This window comes from Sarcophilus harrisii, chromosome 1 (assembly GCF_902635505.1).
Source record: "Sarcophilus harrisii chromosome 1, mSarHar1.11, whole genome shotgun sequence".
NCBI classification, from domain to species: Eukaryota; Metazoa; Chordata; class Mammalia; order Dasyuromorphia; family Dasyuridae; genus Sarcophilus; species Sarcophilus harrisii.
Window position 1 is genome coordinate 508543976 of NC_045426.1, and position 25443 is coordinate 508569418.

The window sequence follows — 25443 nt, forward strand, 5'->3', positions numbered from 1 at the left end:
AATATCTCCTTCTAAGATCAAATCAATCATATTGAACCATGCCAAATTAGATAATTATTGTCTCTATCAACTCCAATGGCTTAACAGTTTGTAAAGATTCCAACAGGATATTTTTTCCCTTTCACTATTTTTTTAACAGTTGTTCTCCACTGGGAAATGAATGTAAATTGCTTGCATTTTTGTTTTTCTTCCCGGGTTATTTATACCTTCTCCCTGAGCAACAAGAGAACTGTTCGGTTCTGCACACATATATTGTATCTAGGATATATTGTAACCTATTTAACATGTATAAGACTGCTTGCCATCTGGGGGAGGGGGTGAAGGGAAGTAGGGGAAAAATCGGAATAGAAATGAGTGCAAGGCATAATGTTGTAAAAAATTACCCTGTCATGGGTTCTGTCAATAAAAAGTTATTTTTAAAAAATTCATTGGTTGAAACTGACTTTAAAAAATTACAAAAAAACAAAACAATTGTTCTTTTTTTTTCCATTTCACCAATTCTGTTTAAGACTGATTTTTATCTTTTTCCATTTCACCAAATCTATGTTTTAAAGGAGTTGGTTTTTTTTTCTTTTTCCATTTTGTCAAATGTAGTTTTTAAGGAGTGATTTTCTTCAGAAATTTGTTTTTTCCAAACTCTCCTGCAAAATTCTCATTCCCTTTGCCCATTTTTCTTCTTTCTTTTAAATTTCTTTTTGAATTCTTGCTAGAGATCTTCTTGCATTGGAGACCAACTCATATCATCCTTTGAGTCTTCATCTGAAGGCAGTTTGCCATTTTTGTCCACAGTTTTTGAGGTCTGTTCTTCCTTGTCTTCATGATAGCTATTTATGATTAGAGGTCTCGCTTTTTTTTTTTTTTTTGCTCATTTTTAAAAGTTGAGGTCCACTCCTAGGGCAAAGGAGAGATTGTCCACAGTTGACTGGGGTTTTATGCTGCCCTGGGGGCAGTGCTGCCAGCTTTCTTAATGTGCTGGGTAGGTGTGGCCAAGTTATGCTTGTTATTCTGGAGTTCAGGGGCTCAATATTTGCCTTCTGTAGTTGTGAGGTCTCACAGCTAGTCTGCTGATCCACTGGCTTCTAAACCAGGACAGAGTAGCCAGTGTTACTATATTTGGGGCTAAGAGCCTCCCTCTAGATTTTCCCAGTAAGTGGAGGTGTCTCCTTTCTGGGCCTCCCAGTGCTTGGCCTGTGCTGGGCCACATCCCTCAAGACAGACCTTTCCTGAAGTTCTTCTAAAATATTTTCTGCTGAAAATTTGTTACACGCCAACTATTTGTGAGTTCTGTTACTCCAAAATCTATTCAGAGGCTTCATCTGGTGTTGGTTCTGAGGGAAGCCAAAAAGAACTCAGACCTATCTGCTCTCCACCATCTTGATTTCTGCCTCAGTTTTAAATTCTTCAGACATTATTATGTAGCTCCTCTGCATATTTAAAGATAGTAAATTATTTATAGAAATGAAAAGTAGTGTAAAACAAAACACTATTAAATAAAAAATTTATAATTTTAAAGAGTTAAAAACATTTTCTAAGTTCACATATCAAGAAAGATTCAGTATTATTTTTAATAATACTGAATTTTGTTTTGGCTTTTTAAATCAAAGTATTAAGAGCTCCTAAAGAGCCCCAGGAGATGTTGTTCTTTGTTGATGCTGAATGATAACATGGCAGTTTCAGTATAAAACTAATTTTGAATTGAAGAAAATGACAGAAACAAATTGAAGAAAAAGTCAGCCACATAATTCTTGTTATGTTTTATCATTATCCAGGCAATGTCAGAGTTCCTGAAGAGCTGAAGTTTCCTCATGCATGTTGTGTGGGCATTGCTTCTCAAACCAGTCTTAGTATTTTTAATCCCACTGATCGTTGGTCACAAGTCAACATTGGAATACTTTGCATTACTGTTGATGGTGAAAAGGTAAGTTTTTCTGCCTATCACATAAAGGTTGTCAGGAACTAATCTTTACTTTTTTTCTTTTCAATTCAACTATTCATAATATGTGTCTTAAACTGTTAATTTGTCTTTGTGAAATAGAAAATTTTTAATATAGGCAGTAATACTTTAATTTTAATACTTACCTTACTCATTACAATTTTCAGTCATTCATTTGCTTTTTTCTGATAATATTTATTAAAAATAATAAGCTTTGTTTTCCAGTTGAATACTCTGTTTGTTGCTCATATTTGAAAAAACTCAGTGATATATTTTGCTCTAGCTAAAACTTTTTTTTTCATAGTGTTATGAAATAAAATGTTTAATTTATTTAGTTACCTTAAATTTTGGGTTAGGAAGTATATTTTATATTACGGTTTTTCAGGCAATTTTCTTATGAATGTTGATTTGGCTTGCTATTTCTGAAAAATAATTTTGGCTTCATAGTTGGTAATAATTCTGTAGACTGAATTTCTAATCCGTTGTTTGTGGACTTATAAAATAGGCTTGTTATTTTATATATACATACATATATATATATATATATATATATATAAATATATATATATATATATATATATATATACTTATCTAAGAGAATTTTCACAAACTCTTACTATATGAAGAGACCCAAAAGTACATCAGTTCTACCTATGCTTACAAAAGAATTTCCTCTGACAAAGCTCTCAGCATACTAAGATCTCAGCTGAACTAATCTTAGTCACATTTTATGCCCTTATTTTGCATTTGTAAAATTGATTTTATTATCCCCTGTGTTAAACATATCTTATTTGATCCTATGTTCTACTTTTATCAAAATCTTTTTGAATTCTGACCGAGTCATACTTCATTATATGAACTGTGTTTCTTAGCTTTCTGTCATCCGCAAGTTTGATAAGTTTGCCATTTTTATCCCTTTCTCCAAGTCATCAATAAAAATGCTGGGCCAAGTAAAAAGAATAAATAAAATAAAAATTACTGGGCCAAATATAAATCCCTACTTCAAGGAGACTTTTTCCCTAGCTAACATCACATCATTAATGAATATTCTTTGGGTCTGATCCTCTACCAGATCTGAGTTTGTTGTACTATCTAGCCCATATCCCTCTTATCTTTTTTCAGTTAAATATGAGAAGCTATATAAAATGCTTTGCTAAAATAATCTTTAAGTGAACTATATCTACTGCATTTTTCCCATTTATCTGTCTAGCAAGACTATCAAAAAAAAAAAAAAGGTTAGTCTGTTATGACCTATTTTTGATGAAAACATGATTATGGTAACTACTTTCACACAAATTCCTTTAATGTTCCTTCATTACTAATCATTCCCTTAATAATGTGTAGTAGAATCAAAATTAAATTCCTTGGTATATAATTTTTTTTCCTCTTAATTTTATTTTATTTTTCCAAGTGCATGCAAAGATAGTTTTCAAATTTCACCTTCACAGAACCTTGTGATTCAGAATTTTTTCCTTCTCTCTCCATCTCTGCCTTCCTCAAGATAGCAAGGAATCTGATATAGGTTAAACATGTACAATTCTTCGAAACATCATTCTATTTCAAGAAGGGGGGGGAGGAATCATGAAAGGGAGAAAAAAAAAACCAAGCAAACAAGCCACAACAACCAAAAAAAAATCTTATTCTTTGATTCACATTCAGTCTCCATAGTTCTCACTTTGAATGTGGATGGCACTTTCCATCACAAGTCTATTGGAAGTGCCTTGAATTACTACATTGTTCATAAGAGCTAAGTCCATCACAGTTGATCATCATATAATCTTGTTACATGTACAGTTTTCTCTTGGTTCTGCTCACTTCACTTAACATTCGTTCATGTAAGTCTTGATAGACCTTTGCTTATAATTTTTAGACTCTTGAATCTCATTTTGATTCCTCTTCAGTTCTGAAGTCTTTCAAACTACTGAAAGTATCTTTTAAGAATCATGTTGGTCAGTTCTTTTGTTCTCCTGAATGTAATTTATTTGGGCCAGGTGACTTTTAACTCATCAAATGGCTGATAGTGACTCTTTTTACTTTTATCAGGTAAGAGTTTGGTTCTAAGTACCCATTAGTCATTTTTATACTGAAGTGCAAAAATTATTCTTCATGTCAGAAAAAGCAAAATAAGAGTTTAACAGGGTTTTTCTCTGCCGTTAGTTATAATACCATCATGGATCATGACATGCAGTAAGTAGTCTTGCTCTTTCTTTGCTCTTTTTCTTTTCTAGAATATAGCTTTGAAAATCCATTTTGGTTTCCATAGATGTCAACAACAGATTTATCTAATTTCTCAGTTGTATTCTTACAGACCTCTAACACCTTATTTATCTATACCTGGTTTCTTTACCTTTGCTTTCATTTTCGTCATGATCCACAAATATTAATCACATTTTCAGACACTACTTATTTAATCACCTGGTCACTTTCCAGCTTTTCTCTTCTGATTTCCTTCATGTCAAGAGGAAAACGCCACCTCTAAGAGTTTGTTTTCTTGCCCCAAACATTTCAATCTTTAGCAATATTTTCCGAGTTTTATACTGGCAATATCATCTGGCCATGTGATTCATTCATTAGGTAGTAATCATCGAGTTTGAATTTTGGCTAAAGAAGCCAGTAGCTGCTGAGAATGAACTATGTAAGCTATTAGAACATGTAAGCTATTAGAATGTCTCTATTTTCATTTGTCCTTTGATGTCTACTTCCTTTGTCAGATTTTCTTTCCTACTTCCCTTCTTTTTAATATGAATACTTACATAGAAGAGAATACTAATTTCTTAGCACCAATCTGTTTAATTCTTGCTTGCAAAAGCACTTACTAGTTTACATTGCAAAACTTTTTTTTTAAGTTAAATCTCCTTTTTTTCATAGAAAATATGATATAAATATTGATTAAATCAATTCCTTAGCTTCCCAGAAAAGCTTATTTTCCCCATGATGTACCTGAAATAGAGTACTATATCTGTCATTTATGACTTTTTTTTTAAGAGAGCATATTGAGATCTCACATACTTGTGATACAATGAACATTTTCCCTCAGTGCAGCAGAAGCGTAAGAGTATAGTTTTCTTGTTGTTTAGCCTATACCAGATTTAGACTATGTCAGGTCAGAATTACTGTTGTTGTCTCCCAGGACATTGATTGACAAAGGATAATAGAATTGTGAATAAGATAATCAAGAACAGGACTTTTTCCACTTGAGACCCCTTTTCACCTGATAATTTTAAAATATTGTTATGTGAATCAAACATTTACTGATAATAAATCATAAAGAAATTTATTTTAAAACAATTCTTTGGTATATACATAATTTTATAATCAAAGATGAAAGTGAATTTATGTATTGAAGAGATATGTTTGTTTATTTTTACATGAATAATTAAATCTTGGTGGAATATTTGATAGCTTTTATTGTTGCCAGATTTTTCATAGCCTCCACATACAGTTATACAACTTAGACCCACAGTTTAGGAAATTGGCTTAAATTTCTTTTTTGGCAAAATGTTGGCAAAAATGGGCTTACAGTGTTAATAAAGAATAGAATAAAGCTTGTTTTTCCCATTCGTAAAATAATTTGTACTACTTTTGAAGAATGGTACTTAAGTAGGAATGCTATTCTTTCTTTGCTTTTGCCTTTTTCCCCCCATCTGTTAATAACTATTAAAACCGAGTCTAAGACATTGCTTAGTTAACACTGTGGTGTGATATGTTTTGTTTTTCTCCTTAAAGATAGATCTCTCAACATGCCGTTATTTGGTTTTTAAGAATAAAACTGTTATAGGACCACATTCTACGGAAGAAATAAAAGTGCTTTTTATGCCAACCCACCCTGGGATTTTCAGATGTATATTAAGAGTTTCTTCCTGGCCTGTTTCATCAGATCTGGATACAATAGCACAGGCAGAAGCTTTAGCAAGTAGGGTTGTTTTAACAGCTATTGCTGAAAATCCTGTGATAGAGGTAAGTAACAGTTTAATAAATGCTTTTTAATGCCATTTAAAATAGGTCAATTTACTTATTAGAGATATAGCATTAAAAAATTGGGTTTCTACTTTGAGTTTCTACTTAGAATACTTAGATTTAATTGCCCACACTTCAGGCAAGTCATTTCCAATTTCTCTCTCAAAATCAAATAGTAATCATTTATTGTTGTTTGTCCTTTGCTCTTGAAGAAGACCATGATGTTAGAGACGTTTTGCCATCTCATGCAAGTGAATTGGATTTAAGTGAGGGAGAGCTCTGCAAGGTCACCTGCCTTACTTTTCCCTCCAGAGCCTTCTGGGTCCAGTGATAAGATATGTAGATCAGGATGACTAGAGATGGCTCTAGATACAGTGGGAGACTGGTCTTTTTTTATTTTTTTTTAATAGCTTTTATTTACAAGATATATGCATGGGTAATTTTTTAGCACTGACAATTGCAAAACCTTTTGTTAAAATTTTTCCCCCTCCTTCCCCCACCCCCTCCCCGAGATGGCAGGTTGACCAATACATGATATATATGTTAAAGTATATGTTAAATACAATATATGTGTATATGTATATATATATATATATATATATATATATATATATATATATATATATATTCATACAGTTATTTTGAGAAATGATGTTTTTAAGCTAAGATATTTTAATAGGTTTCAGTTTGACTAAGTCCATACTTCTTTAGTGATTAAGGCTAGGTAGAACTACTTAGTAAAACTTCAAATGAGTATCAATTTTTTTTGAGAAAAATATGGAAAAAAATTTTATAGGTAAAACTCAAGTCTTCCATCTGACTCAAGGATTTCATTTATAGGAAAAAATTGCTTCTACCAATATAAACTAGCACCTGCTCTCAACTTACCACGTAAATTGTTTCAGGGGCACCAAAGGCCACATGGCTAGTGTCCAGTCTTTCTTGACTCTGAAGCTTGTTATTCTCAAAATAGCATGACAAGAAAAAAAGATCTATTTTTCACTATATCATTTTTTTCACTATATTAGTATCTGTAATAGTATTAAATGGAAATAATGTCTAGCAACTGGAGATTAACTACATAAATTAGATTTTATGTTATGTTAATGATGACAAACTATAAGGATACATAAAAATAATCAAAAGTGATGCAGAAACATGAGGAGAACTAGAAGAGTATACATACACTGACCTGCAGTTCTGTGAAAAAAAAGATCAAAAGAAATAAAATTTCAAGATATTTTTAAAAAGCAAGTTTTTTTTGTTCATTGTTAATTTCTTTCTCCTCAGTTAAGGTATACATTATATGTTAAGGAATTATGTATAGTTTTTATTCCATGTACTCCCAGTCCATTTTGTTAATGATTTTAATGATCATTTGGCACCCATGTAGCAGTATTATTGTGATTGTAAAATATTTTATGACGGTTGACATATTAAGATAATGAGAGTTTTGTATAAAATCCTTCTGGGGTGTGTGTGTGTGTACACATACATATATATATATATAATATGTGTATATTTATGTGTATACATACACACGGTTAGGTAAACAAAACTAATATAGCATTCAATAAACATTTATTAAGCACCTATTATATTCTAGACCCTTTTCTAAGCTCCTAGGTTATAAAAAAGGACAGTCCCTACTGTCAAGGAGCTTACAGTCTAATGGGGGAGGAAATTTTCAATGAGTATTTAATATCAGCATTATAGTCAATATGTAATTTTTGATTGAGAGAAACCCAGATATCCCAAAAAAGACTTATGAAACAAAATACTGAATGTGGAACTATAATAGTCAAGTATGAGTTGAGTCTAAGGTAGTAGTTTGCATTTCTAGAAACACTAAAAATAAAGTTAAAAAATACTGTCTGATGGAAGAGGAAGGTAGCTATTTTTTCTTTCTTTTTTTTTTCTTTAAACAATCACTAAACAACTGTGTGCCATGTTTGGATTTTTAATAATTGTAAGCAGAAGAAATGGATAAAGGACAGGTGGAAGGCAGAGTATATTTTGGATATATGGTGAGACTTTTAGAATCAATGGGTTATTGACTCTGGAAAAGCAAAGAATCTGATCTTAGAATTTATAGAAGTTGAAATAGTGTATTGCAGATGATGAAATTAAATTTAATGATATCTAAAATTGATTTTTCTTTTTAAAAATTTATTCAGCAGTAATCCAATATGCAAAAGTTGACCAAAATAATCACTGTCTCTATACATTGATCTTTTAATCATTACATTTCCTCCAGACTTTTGCGAAATGAATACCAAGAGAATTACCAAGAGAAGATTGATAACTGTTCCGTATTTAGTTTTACAGGGAATTCAAGATCTTAACCCACTTTTCTTGACCTTTTATTGCATTTGAATATATAATTAGTTGATAATTCTCTGCAATAGTTAAAGGCTTTCTATCATGTGTGCTAGAAGTATTTTTCATTCATTTGCTGAGTATTGATTTAGACACCTGTTCTATACATGGCAATATACTAGACATGTGGGGTCTGTGAGAGGAAGAAGATAAAGGTCAAAATCATATATAGTTTAAGCCATTTAGCAACTTAGAATGTAAGTACATCCACTCACTTTCTAATGTTCTCCCTCCAATCCTTTAAAAATCTTTTTTGTGTTTATCAGTATTATGCATGTTACTCTCATTAAAATATAAACTCTTTGAGGATAACAACTATTTGATTGATTTTTGGCATTGTTTTCCCTATTGTCTAGCACATATGGTCTAAGTAAATGCTTTGATGTGATGATTGATTTAAAACAACTATGGTGTTCATCTGAATGAAACTCTGAAATAAGATATCTCTATCTACCTATCGATCCATTCATCCATCTATCTATGCAGAGAGAAAGAAATCTATATATTTACCCATGTATATATATTCATGCATATTATGATATAAAACTACTATATTTTTTTTAAAAAAAGGTTTATTTGTAGAAAAAAACAAAAAACAAAACTGGCTTTTGAGGAACCTTTTTTTTTTTTTCCCTAAAAATAAGTTGCTACTCAGTGTAAGGTATATAATAAAAGTTGGATTTTTTGAAAGTCAGGAGATTGCCATATGTGGGTCACATATCCATTCACATCTCTCTCCATACTGTTATGACCCAGAATTTGAAACAAGGTACTAAGTGGAATTGAGGAGACAATGGTTAAATCTAGTTTAACATTGATTTAATCCTACAACAAATAATGGTTTCCTGGTGATATAATGATTGGTATATACTCAGTGTAGCACATATAAGCAGGGATTGAGAGCCACAGAGGGGAAGCTCTCAGAGCCAGAGAAGACAATTGCACTAGTAGCTCTTGGAGGCTGAGACAGATTCATTCCATCGTCCACCTTTGTGGTGGCTGGAGGCTGAAGCATAAACCTTTGAATTCAGAGAGATTCAGAGGACATAGAAGACAGGCGAGAGCTTAAGCTCCCGGCACCAAGGAGAGAGATAGGCTTTTAAGAAAGCTAACCAGGCCCCAGCAAAGGAGACAAGACTTTGAAAGATATAATAAAGGATTTGGTCTTTAACCTCTGGCTACTCGGTGATTACTGAACTGAAACGAAGGCTGCTTCCAGAGACTCCAGAAAACCGAACCAAAGAGAACATTACATCATACTTCACTTTTGCAGAAGCACCTCATTTATTTTCAAATCTTAGAAACCATTTTCTGTGGTATTTAACATCTTAGCTGCTTTCCCTAATATTTTTCTTTAAAGAAAAGTTAACATAAATCACACCAGTGATTATTGATCGACTTATCTTGTATGTATATGTACATGTATATGTACAAACATATAGGGAAGTACATAATTGAATGCTCAGTGAGTGATTAAGTATAATAAGAACTCAGAGGAGGGAGAGGGCTGGAATAATTGGTACAGACTTCATGACATAAGTGAATCTTTTGTACCTTGAAGAATGAGTAGGATTTGACTAGCACCAAAGTAGTATTGAAGGAAATGGCATGAAATGAATTCAGCTTAGTTGGCAACAATTCAAAAGATATATTCATAGATGGCTATTCAAACCTGAACTAAAATTTTTTGTTGCAGGGAATAATGGTTAAAGATTAGATTAGAAGAGTATATTGAAACTTGTTTATGGAAGGCCTTCAGTTATTAGATTAAGGATTTTGGACTTCATCCTGTAGGTAGAATAGTTGCAGGTAATGACATAGCAAAAATTGGATTTCTGAAAAAAATAAGTTTAGTGCTGATATATGTGGCATAGTTGAAGTGAGAAGAACTTCTGCGGTGAGGAGATTTGCCTTTTAAAATAATTTTCTGAAGAATTTAATCTAGAACTTAAACTTCTGATCACTATCAGATTTAATGTTTTGTGGAAAAAACGGAATATACAAATTATACATGCACATACTACTTTTTCCTTTTTCATTTAAACTGTAACCATACCTCAGATTATCATTATTTTAAATTAATATTTTCAGCTTCTTACATGTGTTTTCTTAAGAGAATTAAATGCAACAGTAATCATCTGTTAGGCACTTAGGTGCTAAGTACTGCATGCAAAAAGTACAAAACAGTCCATGTAGGAAACTTCTGTTGTGAATTCTTCAAAAAATAACTATGTAATTTTGAACCTAAGTAGTGCCTACTAAGTAGTGCAGTGCGTAGGGTGCCAGGCTTAAAGCCAGGACTCATCTTCTTGAATTCGTGCGTAGGGTGCCAGGCTTAAAGCCAGGACTCATCTTCTTGAATTCAAATTTAGCCTTAGATATTTAGTAGCTGTATGATCCCAGGTAAGTCATTTAACCCCTTTTGCCTCAGTTTCTTCATCTGTAAATGACCTGGAAAAGGAAATGGTAAACCATTCCAGTATATTGCCAAGAAAACCTGAAATGAAGTCATTAAAAGCTAGACATAACTGTGAAACGACTGAACAACAATAACAGTATACAGGGTATTCAAAAACTCTTGGTGTAGATACTCTTCTCTCTATAGCCTTAAAACTGCCTTAAGACTTTATGTATTAGTTAAACATAACTAAGTTTGGAATTTTTTTCAGATAAATTTTGTTATATACTTGAATATTTCTTAAATAGAGTTTAAAATTAAAATTTCTAAAAAGTATTCATGCTCATTTTACTCATGTTGAGATTATTAGGATTTAAGTATAATTGCATCTTTAAGACTTTGTTTGATATTCCTGTCAGTGGTGCTATGCCCATTGTAATATTATAATTCTTAATGAGACAATTTTTTAAAAGTTATTTCTTTAATCTTTTAAAAAAAAATAGGTGGAACCAGGCAAGGCAGACATCCTTGATTTTGGAGATCTAACTTATGGAAGTTGGAAAGTTCTTCCATTAAAGTTGATAAATAAGACTCATGCTGTTATTCCAGTTAGGCTCATCATCAATGCAGTAAGTATGCCAACTATCTAAAGCAAATTTAGAACTTGTCTTGTTTTTGGAATTTTAGAAATAATTGGGTTTCAAATGGTAATAAACTCCTATTATGTATAATAATATGTATTTGTTATGAGTAACTTAGCTTTTCTCGGTCATATGGTGATTCAAGACACTTCCAAAAAATTCTTAGTAGAAAATGCCATCCACATCCAGAAAAAGAACTGATAGAGTCTGAATACAGATTGAAATTGATAGAAGCATATTATTTTCACTTGCTCTTTTTTGTGTTTTTTTTTTTTTTTTTCTTTTAGTTTGTTTCTTCTTTCCCAACTTGACTAATTTGGAAATATGTGGAAATAATATGGATATATGCATATATTCATGTGGATATATCACCTATTTAGATTGTTATCTTTTTAGAGAAGAGAGAGGGAAGGAGAAAAAAAAATTAGGAATTCAAAAAAAGTTTTTCTTAATGAATGTTAAAAATTACCTTTACCTGTAGTTCAAACAAATAAAAATTTTTTTTAAAAAAGAAATCCTAGGTCCAGTTAAAAAGAAAAAGGCATTGTTAGTATTACTAAAATTAATTTTTGTGTTTTCCAAACAGAATGCTATAGCTTGGCGTTGTTTTACATTTTCTAAAGAACCAGTTAATGTTGCTTTAGAAACTGCTTTTCAAAGTGATCTGATTGCTCAGCTCATAACTCCTTCTGTTATAAACCACATCATGTATGCCAGTCGTGATGGACATGTAAGTTGAGAGTTTTTAACATTTATGTTAATTAGAGGGTTGAGGGCAAAATTTTTAAAGATTTCTTTCACTAAATTAATTTGTAATGAATGTCCCTTTTACAAAAAAAAAATATATATATATATATATATTTTTTTTTTCTTTAAATAATCTTAACAGTATCTATGTTTAATATCTTTTCGTTCTAGGAGCTAGAATTTCTGAAGATTTGGGTTATTTTCCATAGTCCAAAAAAACAAATCTCTCCTTCAGGTATTTCCTAATGGCATTTTGATATAATGTTGTAATTTATACATTTTTGTACTAACACTATTGGATAATTTAAGGCTTTTTAATGCTAACATATGATGGAGGAGTATACATTTTAAATAAACATTAGGACTGTGAACTTAGGGTAGAGTGGTCGAGATAAAGGTGTGTGTGTGTGTATAGTGAATTACTTTTTTAAAAGAATATTTTGAAATCATACTAAAAAATCATTAGTTGAGTTTATATTATATCCTGGTTAAACTTAATTTTATCAAAAGTTGCTAATAAGCTATACTATCTAAGAAGTGTTCAAGGTAATCAATAAATCAGAAGGTCTGTATCCAATTTCTGCTTTTTCTTTAAAGAACTCTTACTTTAGGAAAAATCATTTAATCTCATTAAGTCTATTTTTCTTAACTGCAAAGTAGAAGTAATACTTGAACTGATTGTCAGAGTTGTGAAAATGTGCCTTGTTGGTTATAAAAGGACAATAGTAGTATAACCATTTTATATAGTTTTTTGCTGCTGCTGTTCTTCTGCAATATACTACTATTGAGAGACATTTGACCTACTTAATCATTTTTAAGATCTTTACAACATTATATAGAAATTGATGCCAACTCTATTCAAGTGGGCCTCAAGAATGAGCGATAATAACCAAATGTATAGAGACAGTGATTATTTTGGTCAACTTTTACATATTGGATTGCTTCTGCATAAATTTCAATTTTTCAAATTTCAAATAACTTTCAAATTATATTTCAATTCAATGCTGAATAAAAAAATCCCAATTACAAAGGAGCCTAACAGATATCATATAAAGAATATTTATCAGGAAGTATTACAGGTTAAACAATAGTATAAGAGGGGTCAAGGAGGGTCTAAAAGAATCTACATAAATAAGTTCACCAAGTCAGAGAAAGAAATACTAAGATGAATTTTAATTCAAGGACAAAAACTATTTGCTTTCTATTTTTTAATAATCCTACTGTGTGAAAGAGCCAGATGTATACCCCCTAAGTAGACAACTCTAAAATAAGAAGAAATTTTTTACTTACTACCCCAAAATTATTAAAGGGCAGACACTATATTCATCTTATGCTGAAAAATAAAAGCAATTCCAGTTCAATTATTATTTTGTATGACTGTCTTTATGGCTGTACTGTTATTATCAAAATAGCCATTTACATACATGTAATTATGACAAAGATTGACTTTTCATTGATCATAATAAGGGTGCCTTATAGTTCAGAACTGTAATTATCTCATTTTTTCTGTCCTATATGATAAATAAGGCATATATATTTATTTTTTCAGATAAGAAAACTGGGCTAAAAGGTGATTAAATGGCATGTATAAATGTAGAGCTAGTATTAAAAATGAACTCTTTCATTATAAGACCCAGTTCTTTTTTCATTATATTGTGGTGCCAGAATGTGTTACTTGGTTAAGACTGATTTTCCTTTTTCTTTCCACTGAGATTTTGCTGTTTTATAACAATGTTAATTACCAAAATCCTGTCACAAAATTTAGTTCTCTTGACCCAAAGCGCAATTCAAGTGCTATCTCCTTCATGAGGCTTTCCCTGATCCCCTCTTCTATTAATGCCTTCATCAAAAAATTATCTAATATTTATATATACATACTCTTTGACTATTTCTCTCCCTAATTGAATAGAAATTCTTTGATGACGGGGACTATTTTTTTTTTTTTTTTTGTGATGTGTCACCAAAATCTTGCAAAGTGCCTGACTATATATAGTAGGCACTTAACAGTTACTTAATGGTTAATTATTCAGTTCAATACATCTTTAAAGTCAGGAAAATTATAACCATATGTTTAGAAAACCATTATCTCACACTGAGAAGGTGCTTAACTATAAGCACCCTGCTATCCTTGATTCAAGTACACCTTTTCAGAGTTCCAGCCCTTTGCATCCAAGGACAAAAACTCTTTGCTTTCTATTCTTTTATAATCCTATTGTGTGAAAGAGCTAGATGTATACCTCCAAGTAGACAACTCTGAAATAAGGAAAAAATTTTTACTTTTTAATAAACCCCAAATTAAGGGGCAGACACTATATTTGTCTTATGGTGAAAAACAAAAGAATTTTGGGAGAAAATATGTAAAAATTATCTAGTATGGTTATCTATAATGGCTGCACAATTCTCAGTGTGCTGTAGTGATGTAATCATACTGAGGTATCTAAGGGAGTCTCAGACACAGAAGGAGTCTCTCTCAGCCGCAATCACAGAAGGAGTCTCAGACACAGACACAAGAGAAGACTCTGGACTCCATCTTTGACCATCCTCATGGGTCTCCTACCTTCATCACTTCTCCACTAAGACCAAGGACTCGGGCTGGTCCTGAGATGCTCCAGAAAGTTAACCCAGACATTACACTTGAATTAAAATTCATCTTAGTATTTCTTTCTCTGACTTAGTGAACTTATTTATGTAGAATTTTTTAGACCCTCCTTGACCCCTCTTGCTATTGTTTAACCTGTAATACCTCCTGATAAAATTCCTTATATGATATCTGTTAGGCTCCTTTGTAGTTGGACCTTTCTTTTTTTGGTCCTTGTTTTCACAGGCTGCTTTCATTTGTACGTCAGTGATATTAACTGAGAAATAGAACTTTTTTTTGTTGTTTTTTTTCAAACCACAATATATAATGCTTTGAACCCAAATATTCTTAATGAATTACTCAAAGTTCAGTTTTATTTTAGTCATATAATTTTTAATATGTTAAGAATCACATGATTTGAAACTTTAGTTTCTGATTTTGGCTAAGCTCAGTTTCACAAAATAAGATGGTTAATATAAGCAGTTATATTATCAATGTTATTTTACAGGGAACCTGGGCCCAGCAGAAGAATTTTTAGCAAGAATTGATGTGGAAGTTGATAGCCCAAGCCCTACTACTGTTATTAAAAGTATTGCTCTTCGAGCAAGAGTAGGAATAGCTAGGATACATGCTCCAAAAGACTTGCAGGTACTATTTATGAAACATAAAGCTAATCTTTCAACTGGTATATTGAAATTAAATTTAAAACTATTAATTTTTAAGTATTATATTTAATTTTAAATTTAATATTAAAACAAAAAACCTACTGTCTTTTCCCTAGAGTATGCATTTGTTTGCCAGTGTGGGTTCATCAACAAAGCAATTTCTGCCTTTGAAAAATGCTGGAAATATTGATGTCTATTTAAATATTAAGGTAAGACTGATTAATAGTGCTGAATGAAAACTTTTGAGAATGTCGTAAGTACAATGAGGTAGTAGCATATGATATAGTAGGAAAAATATTCAATAGAATGTTTTTAGAATTGATTGAAAAATATAGCATTTTTGTTAGTCAAAACCTAGAGTTTTACATGTAATTCATCCTGATCTAGATTTTGAGCTTGAATAACCTTGATTTCAGTGTGTAACAAGGGATAATTAGAGGAAAATGAAATATAAAGGTGTGTTATTCAAAACTAGCAAACTGGGTATGAAATGGGAGAAGATACCATTGAATTTCCCTCCCCCGGACCTCTGATTTGGAGGCTATAGAAACAATGATAAGACAAAGTGGTAAGCAGAGAAAAAGAAGTCACAAAAGCTTACAGGGAGAAAAAGAAAAATGGAAGCAGGAAAGTAGAGGATGTTCATCTGGGCATTAAATTGACTTTCGTTTTGTAATCATATACATTTTTATAGATTTCAGATCAATTCAGTTACTTTTCTGTAAACCCAGAGAATCTTTTTCTTAAACCTGAAGAGGAACAAGAAATTGCAGTTTCCTTTACTCCGAAGGATTTCGAAACTTGTGAAGAAAGGTGATGTAAAATAGTTTATACCTTGATTTGTAGTGTTCCTTAAAATTTTTAGTTCTAGCTTTAAGTGAATCTAGTGATTTGAATATGCTACAGTGTAGCATTGTGCTGTAGCCATCTGATCAGAATTATAAAGTATTTATTTTTTCCCTAGATTCTAGATATTGTCTTGACTTAAAGATCAATTTTCCACTCCTTATTTATTGAAATTTATTTTTTTATTGTAATAGATTATTGTAACCATTTAAAAAACTAAATCTCTAAAAGGATTTCAGGATTTTTGAACTCTGAAAATATCTGGTACATTTTTTTTTTTTTTAAACAAAATCTGTAGTTCTTTAATGTTGAAAACCTATTCATATTAAGCTTTTTAGCTTGTTTCTATGCTTTTGTGAATCTTGAGAAGGTTTTTATATCTCAGGATTTTACCCAGTTATGTGACTCATAAATATTTAGTGAATGATAACTCTTGTCTTGGAGTTACACCTCACTGGTTTGTTATCCGTTTTTTAATTTGCCTTGCCATACTAACCTGAGCCATGTAGGTTTCTCAATGGTTGGCTCCTCTTTTAGGCCACAGGTGGTGAAGCTCATAGCTTCCCAAACGAAACTGTTCAAGTTATTAAAAGGAAGGCCTCATAAGATTTACTGGTTTACTTTTGCTCTTTAAAACTCTGAATCTTTACCTCAACTTTTTAGAAAACAGAAGAGATAACAATCAAGTCCACTTTTCACAAAGCATCTATGAAATCCTTCAGTTGCATGCCTCTTCATGAGGAGCCCATTCTTTCTTTTAAATAATTTACATCAAATAAATTATTTTATTATTTGAAATCATTACACTGAATTGAACTTTGCCACTCAACATCTGCTACTAATTTTTTCCTTTGAAAAATTCATGCTCATTTGAAGTTTTGCCAAGTTCTACTTAATCACCAAATATACATAATCTCGGTCAAATTGAGACCTGTTGAAGCCCTTGGCTTAAAAAGGCCAAAGTCTCCCATTGTACCCAGAGCCATCTCCAGGTATCTGGATCTTTTTCTGGCTACTAGCCCAGATGGCTCTGGAGGGGAAAGTGAAGCAGGTGACCTTGCCCAGCCCTCCCTCACTTCAGTTCAGTTCATATGCATGTCATGGCATTACATTCCTTGTGTCCTGGTCCTCTTCGAGAGCAAAGGACAAAATCAACAACCACAACAACAGTGATCCACAGAATGCCATTCCAAAGGAGCCATAGAGGGGTATTTTCCCAGTTTTCATTTATTATTAGTACATGTGATATTTTTTATGTTTAAAAGGATATCATTTTGCTTACATGTTAGAAATCACCATTCACATGATATATTTAGAAATAATTAAATAAGTGTTACTAAGTAACAATACAAGCTATTCAATTCAAATTTTTCTTTGTATAGCCTCTTGAAAATACTAGTGCAGCCATCTGGGCCTCAGTATGAAGTAGTGTTGAAAGGTGAAGTAGATTCTTCAGGAAACAAGTATCAGACATCTGCTCCTTCATCTCACTACTCAAATGTTCCACCTATTTTATCTAACAAGCAGTTCATGACATGGGGAGGTGTTGCACTTGGAAGAACACAGTAAGTACCAATACATCAAGTCTTAATTATAGTTTAATACTCTTCTCTACTTTATTTTATGCTACCATTTGAAAAATGGCGTAATTGTATATTGAACAATAGTTCTTTCCTTTTCAGTAATTTTGTGGTTTATTAAAAAAAAAAAAAAATCATGAACTGCAGGAAGCTATCAAAAAAGCATAAAATATTTGCTTAACCTCTACTTGTTAAATTAGACAGTCAGCAAAAGTTAAGTTACCACTGTAATGAATATAATGGATGGAATAGAATTGGAGACATGGTCCCTGGCTTCGAGGTGTTTTTTAAATAGATAGCTCAAAATGGTGTTGCACCATAAAACTAATTATAAATTGCTTTAGGAATCACACAAGATATAAATTCCAGCTGATAGCTGAAAGTTTTTCTGATCAATGAATTCCCTGTTAAATTTTATTTTAAAATTATAGAGGTTTCAATGCTACATTCAAAATGTTTTACACCAGGAATGTCACACTAAGAAACAGGGCCCTGTATTCCATACATAGAGATCCCTTTAAATAATATATTAACTTAATTTTAAAATGTAATAATTGTAAATATGTAATGTGATACTTCTGTATTGTTTTTATTTATTTTGTTAAACATTTCCCAGCTATATTTTAATCTGGTTTGAGTAACCCTTGAGATTGTTGAAACAGCTATGTGTTTGACATCTCTATTTTACACCAACTTTAGATTGATTTTAACAAATGTAATCTTGTGTTTGTTATTTCGTGTTTTTTTTCTTATTATTTGAACTTATTGCCTCTTTCTAGAAGCTCTTTTTTGGCAGGGAGGAAGGAGAAGGCGGAAACTTGTAGCCAATAAGCCAAATCTAACCAGTAGGTCAAAATTTCTTCACAGAATTTTAAGGCTTGAAGAGAATTGAGAGGTAGCTTGTAAAATAATATTAGCCTAACCAAGGCTTAGAAAAAATTAAGTGACTTTCTTTGTGATCTGGGATTGTAACATAATATGTGATCAAGTAATTTGAAAGCAAGACATAATTTTAAAATGCTTTGGTAGTAGTCTCAGAAACTTTAAGATGAGAGTATTATTTCATGAAAATGGCTTTTATTTTGTAAAAAGAGATGGCACATGATCAAAAGATATTTGTAAAGTGCTTTAGCACAAAGCATCTTAAACTGTAGGTCGTGGCCTCATATGGAGTTGTAACACAATGGGAAGATTACAAAATTATGATTTAGTATCAGTAAATGTTTGATTTGTATATCTATTTTATGTAACTATATATTCAGCATTGCATAAAAATTTATTAGGCAAAAAGGGATAACCAGTGGAAAAAGTTTAAGAAGCTCTGTTTTAAGCACATTGCTTGGCATAGAGTAATATTTAATAAATTTTGCTTGTTCTCTTCCTCCTCTTCTCTTTTATCTCCTTTTTAAAACAAGATGCTGTTGTTTCTCTTAGGAGATTGAATAAAACAGAGCCTTAATTCTGTAAATTCTGTTAAATTTAAAAGAAATCAAGTGAAACCTAAAATTTCCCTTGAATAAATTTCTACACTTTTTGCCTTGTTAGAAAAAAATGTTTTGTTACTCTTGTTAGCCACATCTTCTTAGATAAGTTACGATATAATAATCTGTGTTATTGAAGGGATAATTACTAATATACATTACAGCTCCCAGATTCTTTGATCCAGTTAAGGACTAAAACCTATGTCCCACATATATAAATGGATTATCATTAGAGAAGTACATATGTGATTTTGGATCAAATGAGCAATTTCACTAGTGGAAGATGAAGAGTCAGAAAAACTATTTCATCTCTCTTTTGAGAAGGATATTAGGAGGAACAAGATAATTTTAGAAAGAAACTTTATTGCAGAGGTTTGTCATAATTGTCATCTTAATAGTTACTCATTATTATTAATTACTTCAAAAGCTGTATCTTGATTATAGAGCTTTATTGACCATTAATACATTTAACTTTTTGTGTTTTATAGATAAATCAAAATCTTATTGATTCGTAATTTGCCAGTTCATGAACAATGGGTTCCTTAAACAATAATTCCTTAAATCCTTTCTTTTTGATATAGCCTTGTTTTTGGTCTAATCAGTATGTGAAAACTCCCTACAGATACTAAGCAATCATGTGCTGCATATCAATCTAGACTCCAATTTATAGTATTTTAGAATGACCTTGACAGCTTAAATGACTTGACCAGGGTCACACAGGTAGAACTTGAACCTAAATCTTCCTAATTCTAGGTCAGCTCTCTATCCACTATGCCATGCTGTTTCTCTGTTTTGTATTCTCTCAAGAATAATTATAGTAAATGTACTTAAGATCAGTGGTTTTTTGAAATTTTGGAAGCTTCTACCAATTGAATATATGCCAAATGAATTTTAGCTTTTTATTAAACCAAAATTAGCAGTACCTTTACTTCAAAAGACTTTATTATTATGTAAAAGGACAACTAGAAAGAAATATAGGAGCATTATTTCTCCCAATAAGCATAAATGTTAGGTTTAACTTTGAATTTCAACTTTTATAAATACCTAAGCCTTTTTTTTGAAAGACATTTTGATCAAGGCAATAAAGCCATGACTTTAGTCTTCAGGATTAAGGTGCAAGTAGATAGAAGATTTATTCAAGTATTTGTTCTACCCTTTCTAAGGATGTATTTGATCTTTAGCTATTATATATGGCTTTTAAGAGATAAAAAATTTTTGATGTTCCCATCCTCTCTCACTTCTGTAATATATATTGTATTGAAGCACAATAAAAGTATCATGGAGTAGATGAGTAAAAAATTTGATAGAGTATAATTCAGTTTGCTTACCTAATGAGAAACATAACAAGAAGGGTGAGGTAGGTATTAAAAACTACAACTTCTAGTTGGAAAATATAAATGTCGGGGTGAGTAAGTTTGGATATCTTGGCTCTACAGAATAAATTTGCAACATGATGCAGATGTTTAGAGTTGGTATCCCATGTTATATAAATAAGGATTTAATGGCAAAATTTAATACTTTTACCTCCAAAAATATCAACTATGCTGTGACATACAAATAAGATGTTTATTACATGTAATAATTTGGAGGTATGAAAATTTTCCTTTTTCCTCCCTTCCTCCCAAAACTCCTTCCAAATTTCATTTATCCTTTTATTTCATTTTCCATTTATTTCATAACTTCACATGATTTGAGTGGCATTTATAGGTTCTGTTGATTTATGCCCAGTTCCAGAGTGTTTGATGACCAATTGGTTTGGGAATTATTTATTTGGGATTCCTTTAATGAATTTCCTTTAGATATAAAGGTATATATGTACCGTAAGATAAATACTAAGAGTAAAGGGGTGATGAACATACATGAGAGTTAAGTTTAAACAGGAGCTTTTAAAGGTAAGTTTTTAAATCTTAGTTTTTAAGGAAGTAAAAAATATGGATTTGTGAAGAATTTTTGTTTCTAGTTACATTCATGTAGACAGAAAGTTTCTTTTAAAACTTTTTTTTAAGTCTTCAGAAACTAGCGCTCAGAAATAACTCATCAACTACAACTCAGCATTTACGTCTGTTGATAAGAGGACAGGATCAAGATTGCTTTCAGGTTTGTAGAGTGTATTTATTAATTTGAAAAACACTTCTAGTAAAACTTGTAACAGCAGTCTTTGGAGAATTAGCTTAGTATAAAAAAATTTTTTGTTGTTGAGTTTTATCTTTGTTATCAGTTATTTCCCATCCTTGTACCTTCTCTTATGACAGAAAAACAATTAAATGAAAACATGCAGTTCACGAATTTTGATAGTACTTATACTACATTCTGTACATCTCTGCCCTAAGAATGAATTTTGTTTTTCGTTATTTATCTTTTAACTGTCAAATGTGGGAATGATAGTAATTTTAGCTTGCATTATTATGTATTGTATATAAAAATTGTTCTTTTTGTTATTTGTAGCTTCGTAATACTTTTGGTTTAGAAGAACAACTAACAAGTAACTGTGAAATCAGAATTCATCCAAAAGAGGACATTAACATCTTCTTATTGTTTGCACCAACCCGAATATCTTGTATGCTGGCTAAACTTGAAATTAAACAATTAGGAATTCGATCACAACCAGGCATTAAATTCAGTGTAAGAGAAACTTTGTTATAATATAATTTCTTTGTCTTTCACTATGTGACAGTGACTTTGTGGTTTACCAATTTGTCTTACAAACTAAAGGATGTGTACTTTTCTTTTAGTAGAATCTTGTATGTAATGGTCCAGATTGGGGGGGTGGGAGAGTGAGGCTTTAGGATTTTTCACTTTGCAGAAAGTTTAATTCCCTTAGAAGTATACTATTCAATTGTATTTTTTAGGATTTAGATATTTGAAAACTGATATAAAGCAAAATTCAGCTGTATTAAAATGTTGATGTCAAAAAGTGGATTTTTGTCTTGCTGAAGTTCTTATAGAATCACATAGGTTTTTTTTTTCGTAGTAGCTAGAAACTGGAAATTGAATGGCTATCCATCAATTGGAGAATGGCTAAGTAAATTATGTTATATGAATGTTATGGAATATAATTGTTCTGATGATGAATGCAGATGAGGCCTGGAGAGATTTACATGAACTGATGCTAAGTGAAATGAGCAGAACCAGGAGATCATTATATACTTCAACAACAATACTATATGAGGATAAACTCTGATGGAAGTAGCTCTCTTCAACAATGAGAGAGGATCCAATTCATATTCAATTGATCAGTGATGAACAGAACCAGCTACATGCAGCAAAAGAACACTGGGAAATGAGTGTGGACTACTTGCATTTTTGTTTTTCTTGCTAGGTTATTTTTACCTTTCTAAATCTGATTTTTCTTGTGCAACAAGAGAACTGTATAAATATGTACACATACATTGTATTTTAGATATACTTTAACATGTATCAGACTGCCTGCCATCTAGGGAAGGGGGTGGAGGGAAGGAAGGGAAAAGTTGGAGCAGAAGTGATTGAAAAGGTCATTGTTGGAAAAATTAACTATGCATATGTTCTGTTATAAAAAACTGTTGAAAAGAAAAAGAATTTTTAAAAATCACATAGTTTTTATTTTATTTTATGATTTATTGACATGGCAGATTTTTAAACTATATCATTCTGTACTTCTTTAAAAGATTATCTTTTTCTTACTAATTATTTTCTGGCTTTGAAATTTTGGGGAGAGAAAAGCCTATACATTTTCTTTAAAGTGTTCAAAACCTAAAAATTCTTAGGATCATAGATTTTGAGTTGAAAGGGGTCCCTCAAGTTGTCTTATCTGACTCATTACAGCTGAGGAAATTGAGGCCAAGGACGTGCTGTGATCCAGCTTCATAAAGGCAGTAAACATCAATGATGGTAGCATCTAACTCAGAGCCAGTATACTTTTCACTAAGCTATATTTTCCTAGATAATTGAAATGAATAAGAAAGGAGGAATACCTTAGATTAGATTTTTCTTCTAACATCTTAAGGCTTTGAGTTATAATTTATAATTGCAGCAATTTGAAGCAATCCCCCAAAATATAATAGTTATGGGAAGTAACCATTATATAGTAGATAAAGAGCTAGTCTGGTCTGATAGTTGGAAATACTTGTGTTCAAGTCCCACCTCTTGTGATTTTGAGTCTTTCAGTGCCCTAGGTTATTCCCTTAAGATAGAGATATCAAACTTTGGGCAGTGTAATTGGGAAATGTTTAACAAATAATAATATGTACAGCATAGGTAATGTTAAATTGTGGTATAGGTAACGTTAAATTGTGGTTTTCTAAATCAATATTCAGTCACAGAGATCAGTTTCTATTTAAATTTGACATAGCTGCTCTAAGACTAAGTTGCACAAAAAGTCTGGATCTGCATTGGTAAAAGTAATTTCCTAATTGGTTAAAAAAATTAAAGATTTAGGGCAAAATAAGTTTCTGAATCACTCTCTTCCTCCATTACTTAGAAGAATTATAAGTAGATTGAATTGAATTGTGTAGTGAATTTGCTAAGAGTCAAAAATCTGGAATGCTGACCCTTCAAAAGCAAAATGTTAATTATAGAGAGACCAATTTTATTGACCATATTAGCCCAATTAATTTTTTTATTTGCTTGTAAATAAGTGTTTGAAATCTTTGTTTCAATACTGTGTTATTTCCTCCAAAGTCTTGTTGATATCCTTACATAGAAAACACTTTTCCCCAGACTATAAACTCTGGTTTTAACATTATGGTGTATGAGGATCCCTAAATTAGAAGGCAGAAAATCTGTTTTGTGTGTGATTCCTTGTGGTTTACCATATTGAATATATCATATCAGTCAGTCAACAAGCAATTATTAAAGAACTGCAATGTATCAAGCACTGTGCTAAGACTGAGTGTGCAAAAAGAAAAGGAAAAAATGATCTCTGATCTCAAGGATCTTATATTTCATAGATGGAGACAAGTACCTGTCAAAGAATATGCAGCCTAAATATTAAGTTAAACAGTGTAATTTTGGGAGGAGAGGATTGAGAGGATCACTAAGTTGTGGAATCAGGAAATACTTCATGCAAAAAGATGATGCTTGAGATTTGTTTTTAAGGAATTGAGGAACTTTTGGATGGGGAGGGGAATGTTTATGGAATAAATAATGCAAAATGGAGAAAAATAGAATTTCTAATGATCAGTCATAGATAGGTTTCTTTCAGCTTTGGGATTTTTTGAATTTGCTGAACTTTATTTTTTTTAAAAGCTTTTTATTTTCAAAACATGCATGGATAATTTTCCAACATTGACCTTTGCATAGTGTTTCAGATTTTTCCCCTCTTTCCCCCTACCCTAGATAGCAAACAAGCCAATATATGTTATACATGTTAAAATATATGTTAAATCCAGTTAATATGTTAATATATGTTAATGTTATATAATATATAATAATATGTTTAATATATGTTAAATCCAGTATATTTAAATATATGTATACCATTCTCTTGCTGCACAAGAAAAATCAAATTAAAAAGGAAAGTAAATGAGTAAGAAAAGAAAAGAAAAGAAAATCTTTGCTGAACTTTAGCAAATGATTTCATCAAATTTCAATTTGTCCCGTCTTTGTTTTGCCAGCTTTTGTTAGTTGACTTAGAGTGTTTCTATGACTAACGTTTGTGACTTTCTCTTCTTCAGATCAGGTGGCTACCATAATTAAGAGTATCACTTTAATTTAGCAAATAGTATAAAATGGTACATTTTGCAATTTTCTTATTTTTTCCACTTGGGACAAAATCTCAGTGAAATTTTATTTTTGGTAATTCTTTTAGTGTTAAGTCTTCATCTAGTAATCAAGGAACAAAAACTTGTGTCTAAAAGTTTACCAAATTTGTGCTTTTATTGACCATGTTATTCTCTTCTGTTTCCATAAAGTATAATTTTAAGTGTACATTTTGTGTTTTTTAGATACCATTGTCTGGATATGGAGGAACAAGTAATCTCATTTTGGAAGAAGTTAAAAAACTCTCAGATAGTTACATGATCAGAGTAAATGACCCAGTACCTGGAAAAGGAAATAGAATTGTTTTCTCTGTGAGAAATACAGGTTCTCGAGCAGCCTATGTTAAAGCAGTTTGTTTTAAGGACTCTCAAGCAAAAGTTATTTTGGATCCTCAAGTGATGAGAATTTTGCCAGATAAGTTTGTGCTCAAGGAAAGAGCACAAGAGGTATGTATAATTTCCATATGAAAAACATACTTCGTTTTCTGAATTTAGTTTTTTTA

At 31.4% G+C, this 25443-nt stretch overlaps 1 protein-coding gene across 7 annotated transcripts in view; it reads left to right on the plus strand.

The window, feature by feature from the left end:
• CEP192 (centrosomal protein 192) overlaps window positions 1-25443 on the plus strand; it is a 140948-nt gene that overhangs the window by 75536 nt on the left and 39969 nt on the right. For all 7 annotated transcript variants that reach the window (XR_004230987.1, XM_031946670.1, XM_031946671.1 and 4 more), the window contains 12 exons: window positions 1770-1918; window positions 5660-5890; window positions 11171-11296; window positions 11895-12038; window positions 12227-12290; window positions 15142-15281; window positions 15415-15507; window positions 15993-16111; window positions 17527-17709; window positions 21212-21302; window positions 21651-21827; window positions 25127-25387. Coding sequence is in view for 6 of the 7 variants with exons in the window: in XM_031946670.1 (XP_031802530.1) it covers window positions 1770-1918; window positions 5660-5890; window positions 11171-11296; window positions 11895-12038; window positions 12227-12290; window positions 15142-15281; window positions 15415-15507; window positions 15993-16111; window positions 17527-17709; window positions 21212-21302; window positions 21651-21827; window positions 25127-25387 (1778 nt within the window). In the remaining variant the exon portion in view is untranslated. The remainder of the gene's footprint in view (window positions 1-1769; window positions 1919-5659; window positions 5891-11170; window positions 11297-11894; window positions 12039-12226; window positions 12291-15141; window positions 15282-15414; window positions 15508-15992; window positions 16112-17526; window positions 17710-21211; window positions 21303-21650; window positions 21828-25126; window positions 25388-25443) is intronic.